A 21,247-nucleotide genomic window follows, 5' to 3' on the forward strand; every position below is an offset into this window, starting at 1 on the left:
CGAATGCTCTTAAACTCAACAAATTTTTGCCTTGCAAGTTATCTTACAAGATGGCCTAATGAGACATCTCTCACAATATATAGGAATTTTACACGTATAAATCTCAAGCGTTGAGAGAGATCTCATGAGACACCTTATCATCGTCCACCCATAGTAGAAAATCTGAAAATGTGATCTCGATTAATCCAAAATAAGAAACAAAATCAAATACTAATTAGTAATTGCTCATGGAGCATGGTGACATGACGTTTCCTATACTTTATATTCATAATAAAGTTCACTAATTAAATTCATGATGTACGTTGAAGCGCCAAATAAATTTCCGAACTAATTTACCCGCCACACGTGCTCAAGTGCCCCTAATGTCACGCCACGCCTGATCCCCTCCATTCTCTCATTCAAGACCTTCATCATCAAACCGTTACGGCTCTGTAGCCGTCAAAGACCCAAACTGCCAGGTGGAGGCATCAAACATCAAAACAAAATCAGATAGACGGTCCAAATCAAAGTAGGGTTTACATCTTAACCCACCGACTCTCACTAGTAAGTCACTATATAACCCTCACAGTTACCCACATCCAAATGCGGTGCAGTTTTGTTCTGCCCTCCCACCAAAAAAACACAAAATAAAAAAAAAAACCCAAAAAAAAAAAAAAAACTCATTCCTTTTCCTCCGTCGTCTGCCGTTCGGTTCTCCGAACATTTATCCCCATATTACCCCTCCCCTCCTCTTCTATCCTCCTTCAAAAAACCAAAAAAAAATTCTAGGTCTTTAGGGTTTATTGGAAATTTCAGTTTTGTTTTTTTTCTCTCTAGGTTTAAGCACAAAGAGGAGAGGGAAAAAAAAAAGAAAAAAAAAGAAGGATCTAGATTGGTGAGATGGCGCAGATTCAGGTTCCTGTGTCGGGTCAGAACGGTGTCGTTTCTGGTGCTGGAGCCGGAGCGAACCAGTTCGTTACGACGTCGCTTTACGTCGGAGATCTTGACGTGAACGTCTCGGACTCGCAGCTCTACGATCTGTTCAGCCAGTTTGGTCAGGTCGTTTCGGTTCGGGTCTGTAGGGACTTGAGCACTCGGCGATCTCTTGGCTATGGTTACGTTAACTATGCCAACCCTCAGGACGGTCAGTCTCTTACTTAGGGTTAGGGTTTTTTTTTTTTTTTTTTAATGGATTCTTTGGGTTAAATTGGACTAAATTTTGTTGTGCTGTTAGAGAAATTGAGTGCCTTTAGGTTTTTTAATGTTTCATTAGTATTTCTATTTTTGGATCAGCGTTAATCTGTGAATTGAGTACTGAAGCTATGTGATTTTGATATATATATATATATATATATATATATATATATATATATAATTAAATTGATGTTGCATTTTGTTGTTGTTTAGTCTGCCTGATAGAGAAAGTCATTGGGGTTTTAGTGGTTTCAGTATGTAAGAGTCGGGGAGAAAAACCACCGCGCACCCTTAGCGTGGTGGTCATTCTACAAGTATAAATGCTTGTGAGGTGTGAGGTAAGGGCCAGGTTCAAGTCTCTAAGAGGATCTTTAGAAATCTTGTAAAAAAAAAAAAGAGTTTTTGTTCTTGATTGTTTAACTTTTGTACACTTCCTGTGTCCTAGGGTGTTTCCTTTTTTGATATCAATAAACCTCTTATCAAAAAAAAAAAAAGAGTCAGGGAGCCAAAAAAAAAAAAAAAGTCAGGGAGAAAAAAATACGTGGCTCGAGTCAAGAGCTATGTAGCTTGATTGGTTGGCACCGGCCTAGTGTTGTTTCTAATGGAGACATTGTCCAAATTCCCCCTTTGCTCAAAACACTAGTTATTTTCATTAATCAATCCTATTGGTGGCAAGAATTGTACATGACATGCAGACACGACACGGTTATGGGATGAGGGTTGAGGTTTAATGGGTTCGTGTCATATTTGGGATTCAGGATAACATGACTGTCCCGTTTAATAAATGGGTCGTGTTAGGGTTGAAGAATCTTTAACTGTTTAATAAACATGTTAGGTGATTGTTGACCCATATAGTCAGATACTCATGAGTTGACACGACATGAACTTGACACTCAAATATGAATTGCCACCTATAACCAATCTTGTCTATTATTTGAGTACATTTAGCACAAATGTTTGCAAGGAGAACCCATTCTTGTGCTAATAGTATTAGGAATTCTACTTTGATTGCTATTGTTCGAGTACATTTAGCAGAATACCCTTTTTTGATTCAGTAATGTAATAATTATTCTAATGGTTTAGCTATTTGTTTGGTTTTGTATTTATTGTAGGAAACAGTAATTCTTTATGAATAGCTCTCTAAAAAGCTTGTAATAGCTATTTTTTAAGATGTGTAATTATTTCTAAAATTAATATATTTCCAAATAAATAGACTTTTCGTATGTAAATAACAATTATGAAAGTAAAAAATATTTAAAAAAAAACTAATATCTCTCCCAAAGAAATATAATTGTGACTAAGATATTTCCTAAAATATATCTTAAGTTTGATTCTAATATTACCACTCACAACCAAACCTATGAATACATTTAGTTATTCCATTATAATACTTTTTATTCCTAGTAATAAAGATTACCATTCATGTTGTAATTCTCGTTCAGTATACCAAACGTGCCCTAAGTGGGGAGAGAGAATTTAAACCCTAGTTATCCTTATAAAAGAGACCAAGCTATGACGATGAGCTACTAGTCTCTTGGCGTGTTTAGCACAAATACCTTAATTAGCCAGGATTGGAAAAATTACAATACTGCCCATGAATTCAAATTGACCCGACAACAACAATAACAAAGTCTTAGTTTCAAATTTTTTTTGGGGTTGGCTGTGGATCCTTAACAAGATTAGTCAAGGTTGGTCGCATGTATTATTTTCATCCATTCTATTATGTTTGAGGTCATGGTCTTTGTTACTTCCTTTAATTGAACGTTGACAATAACTTGTTAGAGAAAAACCCAAATTGGAAATTGTTTTACCCAAATTGCCATGTTTAGCACAAATAGCCTTAGTTAGCAAGGATTGGAAAAATTACAATACTGCCCATGAATTCAAACTGATCATATAACAACAATAACAAAGTCTTAGTTTCAAAATTTTTTTGGGGTTGGCTATGGATCCTTAACAAGATTAGTCCGGGTTGGTCACATGTATTATTTTCATCCATTCTATCATGTTCGAGGTCATGGCCTTTGTTACTTTAATTGAATGTTGACAATAACTTATTAGATAAAAACCCAAATTGGAAATTGTTTTACCTCTAGGACGCATATAACTGTTAAGTAGACCTTTAAAATGGAAAAATCTTTCCTTCAATTGGACCTAACACATGGACCTCTTAAAATAAGTTTGAATAGACGAACTTGCAAAGTAGTAGCAAATTAATCATGGCTATGTCACTATCATGGTAATTGCATACAGTTTCTATTTGCACAGCTTAAATATTCTCGATAACGTGTGTAGTGCAACAATTTCATCTGCTATATATATATATATATATATATATATATACTCCATGGTTATTTTGGCCTTTGTCTACTTTGTTTCTCAAGTTTATTTTAAATATTTTTCTGTGGTGAAAGTAACATGCAGCGAATACCTCTGTTATATTTGAATTCAATGTTTTATTTTTCATAACAATGTCTTCTTGCCTACAGCGGCGAGGTCATTGAACTTACTGAATTTCACTCCACTGAACAACAAGCCCATCAGAATCATGTATTCTCATCGGGACCCTAGCATACGCAAGAGTGGTACTGCAAATATATTTATCAAGGTATTTATCTTTTGCTGATCAATACACCGGCCGCTCTCTCATACCATTTCTGTAAAGGCATACATTATAGCTAATTGTGGTTGTTTGGCTGGTTGGGAAATTTTTTTTTTCCCCATCTGAAGTTAGATATTTTGTATATCAGTCTGGAAAATAATATCTAGGTTGCACTAGTTTTTACGTGTCCTGCATTCTAATTTGTTTGGCATAATGCATTTCTTGTATATATGGTAAAGTCATAGCTTTATACAGTGGAGCTGTAGGAATTGATCCTTAGATCTTTGTTACTTCTGCTGTATTCCACTCAAGGAGTCCAAGAATGTATTCTAGTATTATGCTTAAACTGAACCCACCCCATCCTATCTGGAGAGAATATCATATCATGCACTGATTTGTCTGTATTTATTTTTTTGGTAATAAAGCATTGACTGAGTTGTTGTGTTTCTGGTTAATATTTGTTCTTTCATGTAACATGGTATGTGCAGAATCTGGACAAGGCAATTGACCACAAAGCATTACACGATACTTTTTCTTCTTTTGGAAGTATTCTCTCTTGCAAGGTAGCTACTGATGCCAATGGCCAGTCCAAAGGCTATGGTTTTGTTCAATTTGAAAGTGAAGAGTCTGCACAGAATGCCATAGACAAGTTGAATGGCATGCTGATCAATGACAAACAAGTGTATGTTGGACACTTTCTTCGTAAGCAGGAAAGAGATGGTGCTTTTAATACAACCAAATTTAATAATGTTTTTGTGAAAAATCTATCGGAAGTGACAACCGATGAAGATTTGAAGAATATTTTTGGTGAATTTGGAGCAATTACCAGTGCTGTAGTGATGAGGGATGCTGATGGAAGATCAAAGTGCTTTGGTTTTGTCAACTTTGAAAGTGCAGATGATGCTGCTAAAGCGGTTGAGGCACTAAATGGTAAGAAACATGATGACAAGGAATGGTATGTTGGAAAGGCACAAAAAAAATCTGAGAGAGAGCTTGAATTGAAAGGAAGATTTGAGCAGAGTATGAAGGAAACTGTTGACAAATATCAAGGGTTGAATCTGTATGTTAAGAATTTGGATGATAGTATCAATGACGAAAAACTACAGGATTTGTTCTCAGAGTTTGGTACAATCACTTCATGCAAGGTTTGTAAATGTGTTTGTTGCCGAAAACCTGATTTCCTGATTCCCACTCACTATATATTGCAACAAATTTGTTCTGACTTTGCAGGTCATGCGTGATCCCAGTGGAATTAGTAGAGGTTCTGGATTTGTTGCTTTCTCAACTTCTGAAGAAGCTTCTCGAGCTGTAAGTCTATCTCTATATGTGGGTCTTTGAAGTCTTGAATATGCAGCCAAAAACTGATTAGTTGTTCTTTATCTTCAGCTTGATGCCATGAATGGTAAAATGGTTGTCAGCAAACCTCTCTATGTTGCACTTGCACAGCGGAAAGAAGAGAGAAGGGCGAGGTTGCAGGTATGATTAATGAGCAGATGCATATCTCCGTGTACATTTTTGTTGCTTCACCTTTTTGTTTTTTCAAAAGGATTTTAGCAATTAAGGAACAAATGCATATGAGGAGCATACAAAGACTATGAATGTACAAAGTCAAACTCAATTACACACCAAGGAGAAGCAGCTTGATCTTGAGAACGGGAATCTTTACACCTCAAACGCCCTTATAGCAATACTCCACTATTAGGATAGTGCTATAGTGGTATTGCCCCCAAGGCTATCCTTCTTACCCTATGGTGGTATTGCCCCCAATGCTATCCTTCTTACCCTTTCTGCCCACCCTCTACAACCATATAGCACAAGCACGTTTATTGGCTTTAACCTCTAATATCATGCTTTATTCCTGATACTCCACCTTAGGCATTTCTTTTAGATAATGCTTTATGTTGCTTGAATTTGTGCTCTTTCTTGTATACATCCTGTGTACAAGGATATTACATGATGGTTGTGTTGCCCACAAGATTAGGCCCTTACTCCTTCTGCTGTCCTTTATCAGCCAGAGAGCTCAAGCATGATCTTTGCCTTTAACCATGATGTACCTAACAAAAGAAAGGCCCTATCTTATTATACCGATAAATATTTCATTGAGAACTTTTTACCCAAGCCATCTAAATAGCGGATGAATTTTTCTTCCTTTTGTGAATGTATTCGTTTTTGCTTTTCTTATGCAGGCACAATTTTCACAAATGAGGCCAATTGCTATAGCGCCTTCTATGGCTCCACGTATGCCAATTTACCCTCCTGGTGCTCCGGGTCTTGGTCAACAATTTTTGTATGGGCAAGCACCTCCGGCTCTAATTCCTCCACAAGTAATTTCACTTAATTATTTTTTACATATTTAATAGTTCATCCTCTTTTTTTTTCTTTTTAAAATAAAAAAAAAATCATCTTATCTACCTATAAAAAAAAAATTTAATCATCATATCTAACAATTTCCACTCCTTTAGGATTCCATGATTATTTGTAGATTTGTTAAAACCATTTATCTAGTATCAAGGGTTTTGCTTTCTTGTAGTTGGATATTTACCCTCCCTCATTTGTTAAATGTTTGTGTAGCTTGTTTAGACGAAAATTTTAAATGTCTTTGCGAGTTATGGAGTCTTAGGCTATATTTGTTTTGAAGGAAATATTTTTCATGAGCATGAAAGGGCTTCAAGATTTAGTATTCTTACCCAACAACCGCTATATCGGGAAAGTGGAAGAGTTAGAATATCTTCAAGAAAGGTTTACTAAGATTTGTGGATCCAAGGTTTAGAACTATCTAAAGGGTTTTTGTATGGAAGATAATATTTGTTCAAGGGCTTAGGGTTGTAGAAGAAAGGGTTGGGGCTCAAATTTAACTGGAATTTGATGGAAATTTGGTAGACAAAGTACGTGAGGTGTTAGGTTTTGATAGGTAAGTGGAAGGATTTGAGCTTGGTTTGTAAGGAAGGGCAAGAGATGGACTATCTAAAGGGGGTTTTTAGGGGAAAGAATATTTGATCAAGGGCTTAGAGTTGTAGAAGGAAGTGTTGGGGCTCAAAATTGGCTGGAGTTTGATGGAAATTTGATAGACAAAGTACATGAGGTGTTAGGTTTTGATAGGTAAGTGCAAGGATTTGAGATTGGTTTGTAAGGAAGGGCAAGAGATGAATTTATAATATTCGGGGGTTATATGAACAATACCCGTTAACAGTGGCTCAAGAAAGAGAATAATGAAAAAGAGAGGATAAAGGAGAAAAGAACACACAAAGGCCAACATGCTTCTATGCTCAAAGCACTCAATATAGCTCCATCTATTCTTTGTGTACATTGAGGCATTGTGTGTTCTTTCTCCCTTTCTCTTCTCCTTTTCATTATTCCCTTTCTTGTATTACTTTTCATTGATACTGTTCTTACAGCCCCCAAACACGATAACTAATAAAAGATCAACTTGGACTCAAAAGAATAAAACTTAAGATACTTAGGATCTCCTAGAAAATTCTAAGTTCAGTGCTATTTGGTTAAGTCATTTTCTGCCACTGGGCCCTTGTTTTGGTTTAGCATTAAGAATTCCAAATTACACCACATATAGGAAAATGCAGAACAATAGGAGCCTTAAGTTGACCCTGCTTATTCAATACAATTGAATTCCCACTGATTTGAGGACTTCTTGGTTGGGATAATTTTAAGGGTCCGTTTGGTTGGGATGATGGAAAAGTGGGAGGATAGAAAATCGGAAGAGGGTGGAAAAGTGGGGGCAGAAGAGATTTTAGTTTTCCCTTGGTGTGTTTGGTTGAGGGGGTTGAAAAGTGAAGGGATGGAAAACTCTTGTTTGGTTGAGTGGAAAAGTGAGGGGGTAGAAAATATAGTTTGTATAAATTTACTGTTATGTCCTTAGTACATGCTATAATAAATAATTTCTTTGTAATCATTAAAAAAGTATTGGGAAAAAGGCCTTGTTGCTCCTTCAACTTTGGAGTAGTTGTACTTACACTCCTGAACTTTTATTTTAGCCAATTTAGTACATAAACTTTGATACAATAGCAATAAGATCCCCTTAATTCTTCTTTTCTTGCCAATTTAACCACTTTTTGCACCAAATAAAATTTTAAAAATGAAAATGAAGGGGTCTAACTGCAACAATATCAAAGTTTAGGGGTTTATTTGTTACAATACCAAAGTTCAAGTACTAAATTGGCTAAAAAAAATTAAGAGGGTCTATTTGATACAGTACTAAAGTTTATGTACTAAATTGGCTAAAATAAAAGTTTAAGGAGTGTAAGAGCAACTACTTTAAAGTTGAGAGGGGGGGGGGGTCAGGGCATGTTACCCCAAAAATATTACTTATTATCAATTAAAATTAATTGATTAACATCTTCTAAAAATCAACACATCATTCATAAAATTAAACATCTAGTTACAGGGGATTTGCTTACTCAGAACTCTCCTTTATGAGCTTCCCACAGCAGTTGTCAAGAATTTTTTGAGGGCATGGAAGTCATTCATTATTGCTTTACTCTCTATATTTTGTTTCATAAGCAAGCCAAGCTTTTAATCCTAGTTTTAAACTGATTAATTCTTTAAAGCTAGTCATCACTTTTGGCTCATAGAAGTTTTTATAATTTTAATGCTCTAAGATTTAATATCAATCTGAACCCCCAGGTTGATTTGATTTTAACTCATTTTGAGTATAAATGAATCTTTCTAAGTTTGATTTTTATTGGTTTCTTCATTTTCAAACTTAACTTGAGCAGCAAATTCTTTAAATATCAAATGTAATTGAAATTTTGATAAGTTTGAAGTGTAATTAAAATTCATTAAGGAAAGTGATTGCGGACAAAATGGATGAATTACTGTAATGCCTTCTGGAGATGAAATTTGCATATGAAAGTTGGAAACACCCCCCCCCCCCCCCCCCCAAAAAAAAAAAAAAAAAAACCAAAACACAAAAATAAAGAATAGTTGTTTCTGATGCATGTATATTAATCAAAAGCAGTTTAAAAATTGTCTCACGGTGTTTGTGGTTAGTGTTCATTTGAAATCATTTGAGCATGTATCAGGAACTGAATTTCTTATTCCGAAGGCTCGAAGAAGTAATAATTTATTTATGAATGTTTCATTGGTTAGTGATTTCTATATTGGTATTCCATCTGCTATTTTGAGTGTTACCTATCAAAAAAAAAAAAAAAAAAAACCCTGCTATTCCGAGTGTTGATGATGGGTTTCTAACAATTTTTTTCATAGGCTGGGTTTGGTTACCAGCAACAACTTGTTCCTGGAATGAGGCCTGGAGGAGCTCCAATGCCAAATTTCTTTGTTCCTATGCCTCAGCAGGGTCAGCAGGGCCAGCGCCCAGGTGGACGACGTGGAGCTGGTCCTGTGCAACAAACCCAACAGCCTGTGGCACTGATGCAACAGCAGGTTAGTTGAAAGGATATTTTTTCACTATCTTTTTTTTGTTGTTGATATTTTATATGTTATTATTATTATTATTTTACTTGTGTTTGATTTCTTGCACATTAGTGACAAAAAAACAACCAAGCTTTAGTCCCAAAAATTTGGAGCTGGCCATATGTATTATTGCACACTATTTACTTTTTTTGGGGGTTGCAAATGCCTGATTAAAAATGCCTGATTAAAAATGAATCTGCTTCTTTGCCCAGATGATTCCTAGGGGACGTGTCTATCGTTATCCACCAGGGCGCAACATGCCAGATGTTCCAATGCAAGGTATGGCTGGAGGCATGCTATCAGTTCCTTACGACATTAGTGGTGTGCCAATGCGAGATGCTGCACTGGGACAGCCCTTGCCCATTCAGGCTTTGGCTACAGCTCTTGCAAATGCTAAACCTGAGCAGCAGAGAACGGTGGGTCCTGACCTTATTTATGTATTTGTTTTAGTTTGCACTGTGTCTGTTGCCATGGTTGTAAGTTTCTGTGTTCGGGATGTAGCATTCTGATGTTAACTCTCTTTTTCATGGATGGGCAGATGCTGGGTGAAGCTTTATACCCTCTAGTGGATCAGCTGGAGCATGAATCAGCAGCCAAGGTTACTGGTATGCTTCTGGAGATGGACCAGACTGAGGTGCTGCATTTGCTCGAGTCACCGGATGCTTTGAAGGCGAAAGTTGCAGAGGCTATGGAGGTCCTGAGGAATGTTGCACAGCAACAGGCAAAAGGCCCTGCTGATCAGCTAGCTGCACTGTCATTGAATGACAATATTATCACTTGAGTGTGTTGCTTGAAAGGGGTTTATTTGATGTGGTTTCAACACTTTGAAATAGTCTTTCATTATTTGGGCTCTAAATTGGGTTGTATACTGGCATTGTTATCACTGAGGTCTTGAAGTTTGATACTTAGCTATGATCCACTTTTTATGTGTAGGATTTTTAATTTGTGTTTGGTTTTGGTGAAACTCAATAATTAAGGATTTGCACTTTTGGATATTGTTGTGCTTTTATTGCCGCCCTTCAATTTTTAACGTTTAAAATAGTTCAATTTCATATGAAAACTCCCTATGCTTGGATGGAGGGAGAGAGGGGAGGAGAATGAAAGACAACTAGAATGTAATAAATTTTAGTATTCCAACAACCTTCTCTCCTTAACGGTCTTCTATCTCCCTCCAATCCAAACATACATGTTAAAGTTTCTTATAGTTAGGTAATTCAGCTTTTTTTTTTTTTTTTTTAACTCTCGAAGTGACAAATTGTGAGTCGTGAGAAATTAAAGTAGCTTTATTAGTTGTGAGTACGAATTAGCTCAATTGGTAAAGTTTTTTATGGTTGTATAAGAGATCTGGGGTTCAATTTTTACCTACATTAAAAACTGATTGGTATCTTGATCTGATGATAAAAGAACTATAATCAAGAACAGACGTCATAAGTTAAAAAAAAAAAAAGCAGCTTTATTAGTGGATTGTTTTGATAGCAATCTGCCTTAACAAGCTATGAAAACTGGTGGAATAAGTTGTGTCAGTGTCAAAATGTGTAGGTACCATTACAGACTCTTATAGATACATACAAATATACAATGAGTTCTTACACAACATAGGAGTCACATGACAGATGTATGGGATTCGCCTATTGTTAGCGGCCTATTGCATGTATTGGTGATAGGAGACACCCTTGAGACACGGATTGGAAAATCTCGAAAGATATGAAAATAAATAAGTTTATATATAAAAATATAAAAACTTTTGCAATCTCGTATCTTCGTATTAGTAAAACCAAAAATTACATATATTTTTATTAACATAAGTTGATGAATCTTTTTTTTTTTTAAATTTATAAACAAAAATCATCAATGTAGGCACTATAATTATATTTGAAAAGAAAAAAAATACTACAATTCTAAACTTCTATAATAATTTAAACTTAATATAACATGTTACATGTGCATAGAATGATGGTGTATATATATATATTTTTTATATATATTAATATTTTTGGATATGTTTCTCAAAACAAAAAAATCTTGAATATATTCAAGTTAGTCAAATAATTTTGTTATATTTAAGAAAAAAAATTCGTTTTAATAACATCCTCTCCATTTATATAAAATAATATTTTAATTATGTAATTTAATATTTTTATTAAATTACGGTTATATATATATATATATATATATATATATATATATATATATATATATATATATATCACTATGTATTGTTGTTAAATGCAAAGTATATATGTTCTATTACATAAAACTTATAAAAATAGAAAATACTTTTAAATAACGCATGCATTATTTAACCTACAAATTTTATATCATATTCTTATAAATGTAAAATAATTATATTACATTTTCCCACATATTGAATTAAAATTAAGGTTTCTTATTAATTATTAACATATATTTGTGAATGGGTATGATAGTCATGATTTTACTATATAAGGAAAAGCCAAGTTAATCAAATTATATGTGAACAAACTTGAGTTTTTTTTTTTTTTTTTTTTTTTGAGGAAAGAACAAACTTGAGTTTGTTGACAAGAAAATGAACTCAACTTGAATATGTAATTTAGTATGTAATTTAGTTTGGTGATGAGTAAGAGTTGAATTTATGTTCTAACTTTGAAATCGCTTGTTTTGTTGCAGCCAGGCAAGGGTCTTGAAAAGTCTAGAGAAAGATATGCTAATGTTAATGACTATTGTCCACTTGATCCAAAATACATAGAATTGACACTCAATATATAGTGTTGACCACTAGGATCCTTATTAGTTTAGAGATTCATTGAAATTTGTTGTTAAGCAGTGTATTTCTTTTTTCTTTTTTTAAATCAAACATTAATCAATACATACTTTTGCATGGACTCATAATTTTCATTGTTTAGTTCTTAGATTAATTGCATTGCGTGCTGCAAGTATTGTTGCAGCCACAGGCAAGGATCTTGAAAAGTCTAGAGAAAGATATTGTCATACTAAAATCATTACATAGATAATTGTACTTTAGGGCTCGTTTGGTACATGTGTTTAAATATATGTTTTTAATTTTTAAACAACATTACACGTATTTTCATACATTTTTTCACTTACACGTATTTCTAAAAAATACAAATAACATTACTAGAACAACATTACCAAATAACCCTTTAGTTTCTAGGAGATATTCTTGTAGTTTATTGGGCTTAGTGAATAATTTATACTTGTAAGTTGTAAATGCTCTTTTGTAACTTTGTAATTTACTTTAATCGTGTTTATTGAAGTTTGATTCAAGTTCTTAGTTGTTAGTCTCATTTGATCTGAAATATGTTCAAATCTATTGGTTGTTAGTGACTTAGTGTAATAATAGGCTTTAATATGGCCAAGATCCATTAGAATTCAATAAACTTAGAATTCAAGGGGTTGGTTCACATTTAAAAAAAAAAAAAAAAACCCTAATTAGAATTCAATCTTGGTTCTCGATAATTTAGAATTTCTTTACTTGCTTTATTTTTCATTGTTACTTGCATTTTTTATTTATATCGTCTTAAATAAGTTGAACCCGATCCCTAATCTACGAAGTCAAATTATCCATTGAACCACCACTTTGAATTTTGAAACTTATTTCACTTTGAAACTTGAAATAAGGCATCACACCACCTATAATTAAAACATTCATTGATCACTCTTAGAAAAATTATTTCTCTTGAAACAAAGATTCATATTTGAGAAGAGAAATCCATTGAAATTTCGTATTAAGCCATTATTAAAATTAAAATATATAGTTTAGATCTGACTAATAAATGAACCGGTTGTTTTAGTTTAATAGTCGGGGTAAAATGTTATTGACATCTAACAGAGAGAGAGAAAAAAAAAAAAAAAGCCTCTTACAATTCAATGTTTATTATGTCAGATATTTCTTCAAGACTTTTGGAAAGATGGAAAAAAATAATATTACAATTGATAAGTCACAGAGTGCAACAGCATATGATTTGTGAGGATAATAGGCAGTGCTGTGATATAGCTGCCACAACAGTTGTTAGCAAATTCAAGGTGGATTTTAAACAAGAACTTCCAATGCTACTCCGGCTTGTAAAATGACAATTATAACTGTTTAATATAGTAAATATACATGGGCAGGTAACGTAGGTTTACCATGATCATAGAAAACATTTTACTTATTTTCTTCAGTTTAAATGTGTTTTGGAGCTTAATATTATGGTGTCAAAGGATATGATTGAGTAGCATTTTTTTTTTTTTTGGTTTTATTTAAAAAATATAGAAGACATCTATAGCTATTGTACGTATCAGATTCCGGGCATAGAAAACCTAAATATAGGTTGAAAAAAAAATTTACTTTAGAAAAAATATTACTGACTTAATTATCTCGTAAGAAGCACAGATCGACACAGGTATGGGGACACAACTAGAAGTGTCCTAGGCATGACGCATGTACGATATGTCGATACCATAAATGAAATGTCCATGCTTCCAAACTTAAATTAATACACTACATAAAATTTATGATTTAAGCATTGATTTTCCTAGCTTATCTCATGTAAAATGTGTTTATACATGATAAATGAGAAAATTATTAGATATTCTCAGAGTACCATAAATGCGTAGTCTTCTCTCTTACATGAATAATGAGTCCCACTATGAATTTAATTAGTGAAACCTACCATTCAAGTGAGAGGAGAGAGTACACATTTATGGTATTCCGAGAGTATACAATAATTTTCCTGATAAATGATTGAGTAGAATATTATAATAACAAATATAATAAATTACTACGTAAAATTAAGATTTAAGCATTGATTAGTTGCAATTAAGGAAGAATCTTGATCTTGCTCATATTTTCATGCACTGCACAATTTAGCAACTAATTATAATTTACATTTTTCTATCTTGGTTTTTAATTTTAGCATTATGAAGGATGTTAAATTGCTATAAAATAATTGAAGCCATGATTCTTCAAAAAAGAAAAAAAAAGTTGAAGCCAATTAAACACGCCATTATAATAAAAAAAAGACATAATTTAAATTAAATTATATTTGGCTTTTGAAAACAATATCTAATATATTTTTACACAATTTACAAATTCTTTGATTTGATTTGATTTTTTATTAATTAATACTCCTTATTAATTTATTATATATATTTTTTTGCTGAACTTTCTAGATTAATGTCTAGTATTATATAAAAAATAATTTTTATCATAACCCAAAATTACAATATATAATAAGAATAACAGAAAATAAAATAATAGAATCTTTAAAAAACATTTAAAATTTTAAAATTAAGTGTACTTTAATTTCATGAATTGTTAAATTATTGAAACTAATTGCTAACTTGTGCGATGCAAATTCAATAACTCTAGTTCAAAATAAAATTTGAAAATAAATATAAAAAGATTAGTCTTATATACAACAATCATTTCAAATATAATATTTGATAATGAACTTTTTATAAAACGAAACAAATTCATATTTTCCTCCAAGCATAAATCAAGCATAATTGGACCAAAAAAATTAGACGACGACATACTCAATACCCAAAATAAAGGTTTCTCTCAAGCCAATTGTTGCGGTTTAGGTTGTTAGGACTTTTAGAGTCCATGATGTATATGAAACTCTTATTTTGTAAAGGGAAATGCTAACAAATACCCTTAGGACATTGGTTAATAATCCATTTTAAAAAGAACATTTATAGGAAAAGTAAATAAAGTAATTAATGTTTTGACAATTTTTTTCATTTCCCATAAAAGTAGTGTTAAAACTTTTCTAAAATTGATTGTTAATCAATGCCCTAAGGGCATTGGTTAGCATGCCCCTTTTGTAAAAAGTGGTTGTTGTATGCGTTTTAGTTAAGTGTTTAAATTCTCTTTCTCAAAAAAAAAAAAAAAAAGATGTTTTAATTCTCTTTCTCAACAATATCTTGCAGACTTGCACCACAATTGCCGTGGTCTACACACAACGGAAATTCAAGTATAACTTGGGGACCTTAAGTTGGCCACGATCTTGTGTCCTAATAAGATTTAGTCAACATTATTGAAAATTATATCTTGTACCCGACATATATGCAGGGTACACCATATACGAACTCTAACATTATGACCAAATTAATAGCTATTTGTATAAATAAATTTAAAAAAAGAAAACAGAAAAAGATAGGTGATGTGAAAATTTATGTGTCAAAATATTAGAAGTTAGTTAATATTCAAACATTTTCAGCTATTATCTATTATATTGAACGTTATAGATATAGATAAGATACACCATTTTTAAATAAATTATGTGATTATAATTGTACGGAATAATCATTTTGCTTACTACGTACATAATACTGACAATAGTTGAAAGGAATTTTTCACCAAATCAATTAAAATAAAAATTGTATATATAAAACAAATCTTCGCATAGGAGCACAAACCAAGTTCTTGAGTCCTTTGTCCAGAACAAAAGTCAGCAAAAATAATGATTCTCAACAAACAAAAAAGGAAAAGGAAAAGGAAAAGTCAGATACTGCCTCAGCCATATTTGACCGAAGAATTTTAAGTAACTAAGATTAAAAGAACCAGGTTCACCTGCAAGATTTGTAAATGTACACCTTCTAAGAAATTCACCTCAGTCCCTCACTACAAATATTTTAAAATTCTAACAAAATAGTTTGAAATACGAAAAAGAATAAAAATGGACATAATCCAAAACTTTCTCCAAACCAAGTCGCACCAAGACTTACCATTAAGCATTGATGAGTTTCTTTTAGGTTTAGGTGGATTCAGATCTAAATTTTTTATTCAATAATAAGAGAACTTCAGTTAAATTTATTGAAACCAACCACAATATTTCACTTAATTTAAGGATAAAGATGTCCGCTATCATTAGCATGATAATAAGGATACTATACGTTTTATTATATTAATTTTTATTTCAATTTTAAGTACAAATGAAATTAAAAAAAAAATTAAGTACAAATGATATAAAATTTTCTTTATTATATTATATGATAAAAATTTATAATATAGTTAATAAAATACCATTCACATAAATTTTCACATTAATTTATAAAATTCTTTAGTAAAACTAATAATACTGCATTTAGCATTTTCCTTCCTATATAGCATATGCTATTATGGCTTTATTCTTTTGTTATGTTAATTTTTGTGCTCATAATGTTGCCTCTTGTTCTCTAATTTTTTTTTTCTTGTTCTCATTTTTAGTCAGCCTTCTTGGATATTTTGTAATGCAGACAGATTTGGAGGGGACATTTAAATCCCTCTCCTCTATTAACTATCAAATTATTAAAAAGAAAGATACACAAAACACTAATGACTAACCTTGGCGGGAAGATGGCAAAGTGACAAACATAAGTCCTGTGTGGTTGAAGTTAAGAGACGTTGTCATATAATACCAATATGGCTCAAATTAAATATAAATATCATCCGAAAGACCAAGTAATCTTTTACCTAACAGACTACCACCAACCAGTTCAGACCATATTGTGTGCGAGACAACACACCAACTCCTTCATATTGCGTGCTCGGCGTATAAATAGTTGTGTTTTTTATAAACACAATAAATTTTAGGGTAAAATACAAAATTGACCCTCTAACTTTTTTCAGATTTCAGTTCAGTCCTCTAACTTTGCTTTTATTTATTTCAATCCTCTAACTTTTAAGTTTATTCAATTAAGCTTTTTTCATCAATTTTTGTTATATGTTGTGGTTAATTTTTCAATTTTATAAATTTTTCTTCGAATTTTTTAAATTAAAAAAATTCAATTAATGATTGAAAAATATTTACTAGATTTTTTTTTTCAAAAAATTTCAATAAAAGTTAACGGAAATGTCTTAATTGAATAAATCTAAAACTTAAAAGACTGAAATGAACAAAAGTAAAGTTAAAGGACTGAAATGAAATCTGAAGAAAGTTAAAGAGTCAGTTTTGCATTTTAGCCTAAATTTTACAACTATTTTCACAACTTCAAGTGACAGATTATGATTTGTGCAATATCGTTTTTACATAAAACTACCATTGATAATACTATCATTATACACTAATCACAACTTGCTACTTTAATAGTTTGAAAAATAAAATATAAAAATATTGTGTATCTAATCTTACTACACTGATGTGGGGAGTAAAAAGACCCTGATGGGTATATGGGCCTTTGGGCCATGCTAAGGAAGGCCGACCTGCTCCTGTGTTTAGAACTTGTTAGTACTATGGGTCGGCCCATACGCCGAGGATCCGAGAGTACGCCGAGGATGATTTTTCCCCTCGGACGGACATCGGAGATTCCAGGACTTCATTGTAAAGGTTAGGGAATGACACGGTGAAGACCAATGGTAAAAGGGGGTGAACCCTTGAATGTCCTAGAAGCATCGATGCTAGAGAAATACCAAGGATAAAGGCTGCCACATCCGCATTAAAGACCCTGCACCTACCACCCTGGTCGCATTAATGGGGAAGTGACACTTGAACAGTGGAAGGGAAACTTCTGGTTACTATTCAAAGGCACTGAGAAAAGAAATATCTAGGCTAAGGGGGAGTTGGGGCAACACGTGTACAAAGTATCAAAAAGAAGAGTATTTAAGGAGCAACCTAGAACTGAAAAAGGGGGGGGACTACTTTGTAATCTAAAAAGGAAAAGAAAAAAGAGGAAGAGATAATATAAGAACAACTCTTGGCTTACGTCCGAGAAGGTTGATTTACAATATTCCCCGTTGTTTTTGAGTGTTTGAAATCTTTGGCTTGTCATTTAATCCTCACATACTTCTAACTTGGGTTTCAAGCCCACACTCTACAAATTCATATTGTTTAAGGCTCATTGGGCCTGAGCCCGTAACTGTTCTTGGGGCCAGGTGCAATTGTGCACTTACAATTGGCGCCGTCTGTGGGAAATCTAGTCTAGAAGAGGTAGGGATATTATGGCAGGCTTAGGTGCTCACCATGTAGAGTCACAGGGATCACAGCCGGAAGATCATTTCGAACGTCTTGAACATCGAAGGGATCGTGAGGGGAGTGTCCATACTGAATACCCAGGTGCTAGCCATATTCATGAGGGGAGTAGCACCACCCACGATGAGGGTTCTAAATCCATGCAGAAGGAAATCAACCGTTTAAAGAGAAAGCTACGCCGCGCCAAGCGTAGGCTTTCACCGTCCTCCTCTAATTCTTCCTCAGAGGAGGATAGGGGAGCTGGCTACAGCTCAAGGTCGCACTCTCCCACCAGTGCAACATCCTCCGGTGAGGAGGACGACCAGCCAACTCGCAGACGTAAGAAGCCTCATTCTAGGGGCTTAGGCAACAATGCTATGAGTAGGGCGTTACACCAGCTCTCCAAATCTCCATTTGCACGGAGGATTGAGAAAGGAAGGCTTCCCAGAAGGTTTACCCAGCCCTCCTTCACCATCTATAATGGCCGGACTGATCCGGTGGAGCATGTGAGTCACTTTAACCAGAGGATGGCGGTGCACTCTCACAACGAGACCCTGATGTGTAAAGTTTTCCCCTCTAGCCTGGGACCTGTTGCTATGAGGTGGTTCAACGGCCTTAAGTCGTGGTCTATAAGTTCGTTTGGGGAGCTCACTAGAGCATTCGCTTCACGGTTCATTACGTGTAACAGAGTACCTCGGCCATTGGACTCGCTGTTTCCATGACCATGAGGGAAGGGGAGACGTTGAAAGCATACTCCGATCGTTATTGGGAGATGTTTAATGAAATAGATGGCGACTTTGATGAGGTGGCGCTTAATACCTTTAAGGTAGGCCTTCCCACTGGTCACGACCTGAGAAAGTCTTTGACTAAAAAGCCTGTTCGCAGTGTACGTCGTCTCATGGATCGTATTGACGAGTACAAGAGGGTGGAGGAGGACCAGCAGCAAGGAAAGGGTAAGGAGAAGGTTATCCCGCAGGAAAGAAGGAATTTCAGGTCGGACAGGTACCACAACAACAAGCCGAGGAGAGATTACGTTGGACAGTCCGCCTCGGCAGCACCTCAGGCCGTGAACACTGTATTCCGGGAACCAGTACATCAGCTGCTGGAGAAAGTTCATAAGGAGCCCTTCTTTAAATGGCCTGGTAAGATGTCAGGGGACCCTGCGATGAGAAATCAGAACCTCTTTTGCCAGTACCATCAGGATGTGGGCCACACTACCGAGAACTGTCGGACCCTGTGGAACCACCTGGAGCAACTCGTCAGTGAGGGAAAGTTAAAACAGCACTTGTGTCAGCCCACTGGGCAGGTCAGTCAAGGTGGCTCAAACAACCAGAGGAACAATACATCTCGGCCAGCATTGGGAACAATTAATGTTATCTTCGCTGCCCCTGGTAGGACCGGCTCAGGTCCCACTAGGGTGATGGCGGTTTCCCATCCTCAGGCCGAGGATGTGGGTCGCAGGCCGAAGAGATTGAAGGGCACTTTGCCCGTCTTAGATTTCTCCGAGGAGGATAAGGTGGGGACTATCCAGCCCCATGACGATGCTCTTATGGTCACCCTCAGAATAGGGAACTATGATGTAAGGAGGGTGATGATAGATCAGGGCAGCGGTGCAGATATCATGTACCCTGATCTATATAAGGGGTTAAGGTTGAAGTTGGAAGACCTTACTCCTTATGATTCGCCGCTTATAAGCTTTGAAGGGAGAGCCGTTGTGCCGAAGGGACAGATCCGTTTGCCCGTTCAATCCGGCTCAGAAACGGTTGAGGTGGATTTCATTGTGGTTGACGCGTACTCTCCATATACAGCCATCCTCGCCAGGCCTTGGCTGCACGCGCTTGGAGCCGTCTCCTCTACCTTACATGTTAAAGTTAAATTCCCCTCGGGGGAATGTGTTGAGGAAATCCTCAGCAGCCAATCGGTAGCCAGGCAGTGCATATCGGCTGCAGTATTGCATCAGACAGAAGCCGAGACTTCAGCTTTAATCACCAAAGACTTATAGCAGTTAACGGCTCCTGATTCATCTGGAATGGTGACAGGAGATGAGACACATTGCGAGGGGTTGGAGAAGTTTCCAGTAGCCGATGACCCGGAGAGATTCTTCCAAGTCGGAGTACTTTTGCCACCCCAAGAGAAGATGGAATTGTTAGAATTCTTGAAGGACAATGTTGATGTTTTCGCGTGGGATCCTTATGAAGCTCTAGACGTGGATCCGGGCTTCGTTTGTCATCACTTAAATGTCAACCCAGCTATTATTCCGAGAAGGCAGCCACCTCGGCGCTCTTCCAGAGAACATTCCGAGGCTGTGAAGGAAGAGGTGCTTAAACTCAAGAGGGCTGGGGCTATCAAAGAAGTTTTCTACCCCGAGTGGTTGGCCCATACAGTTGTCGTTAAAAAGAAAAATGGAACGTGGAGGGTATGTGTGGACTTTACGGATCTGAACAAGGCCTGTCCTAAAGATTCATTCCCAATGCCACGTATTGATCAACTGGTGGATGCCACTGTCGGACATCCTCGGATGAGTTTTTTGGACGCCTTCTAGGGTTATCACCAGATTCCCTTGGCATTAGAGGATCAGAAGAAGACTGCCTTCATTACACCGACGGGGAATTATCATTATAAGGTCATGCCATTCGGCTTGAAGAATGCTGGGGCTACCTATCAAAGGATGATGACTAGAATGTTCGAATAGCAAATGGGGAAAACCATTGAAGTATACGTTGACGATATGGTGGTGAAAAGCAAAACAATACCCTCACACGTGAAAGATTTGGCCGACACTTTTCAGATACTGAGAAAGTACAAGTTGCGCCTCAACGCCTCAAAGTGTTTTTTCGGCGTGGGGTCTAGAAAGTTCTTGGGATACATGATTACTCATAGAGGCATAGAGGTAAACCCGGTGCAAGTCAAGGCTATTCAGGACTTGCAGCCCCCTCGCAATCCAAAAGAAATTCAAAAGTTAACGGGAATGATTGCCGCCTTGAATAGGTTTATATCTCGGTCAGCTGACTGGTGTCGTCCTTTCTTTCAACTGTTGAATAAGTGGAAAGGGTTTCAATGGACCGAGGACTGCGAGTTAGCTTTTCAACAGCTCAAGCAATATCTTTCTCGGCTACCCATTTTGTCTCGTCCG

At 35.3% G+C, this 21,247-nt stretch overlaps 1 protein-coding gene across 1 annotated transcript; it reads left to right on the forward strand.

The window, feature by feature from the left end:
* Nucleotides 1-584: 584 nt before the first annotated feature.
* LOC142607069 (polyadenylate-binding protein 2-like) lies at nt 585-10,197 on the forward strand. Its single transcript, XM_075778484.1, has 9 exons — nt 585-1,123; nt 3,663-3,781; nt 4,264-4,920; nt 5,006-5,083; nt 5,162-5,251; nt 5,962-6,099; nt 8,996-9,172; nt 9,415-9,618; nt 9,741-10,197. Exons 1-9 carry the CDS (start codon nt 880-882, stop codon nt 9,981-9,983), a joined length of 1,950 nt encoding a protein of 649 aa, XP_075634599.1. The 5' UTR covers nt 585-879; the 3' UTR covers nt 9,984-10,197.
* Nucleotides 10,198-21,247: the final 11,050 nt, after the last annotated feature.

The sequence above is a fragment of the Castanea sativa genome, chromosome 1 (assembly GCF_040712315.1).
Source record: "Castanea sativa cultivar Marrone di Chiusa Pesio chromosome 1, ASM4071231v1".
NCBI classification, from domain to species: domain Eukaryota; kingdom Viridiplantae; phylum Streptophyta; class Magnoliopsida; order Fagales; family Fagaceae; genus Castanea; species Castanea sativa.

Coding starts and splice junctions, on each gene's coding strand:
- LOC142607069 (XM_075778484.1), top strand. CDS start 880: ATGGCGCAGATTCAGGTTCCTGTGTCGGGTCAGAACGGTGTCGTTTCT. Junction 3,782..4,263: donor CTGCAAATATATTTATCAAG/GTATTTATCTTT, acceptor TGGTATGTGCAG/AATCTGGACAAGGCAATTGA. Junction 5,252..5,961: donor AGAGAAGGGCGAGGTTGCAG/GTATGATTAATG, acceptor TTTCTTATGCAG/GCACAATTTTCACAAATGAG.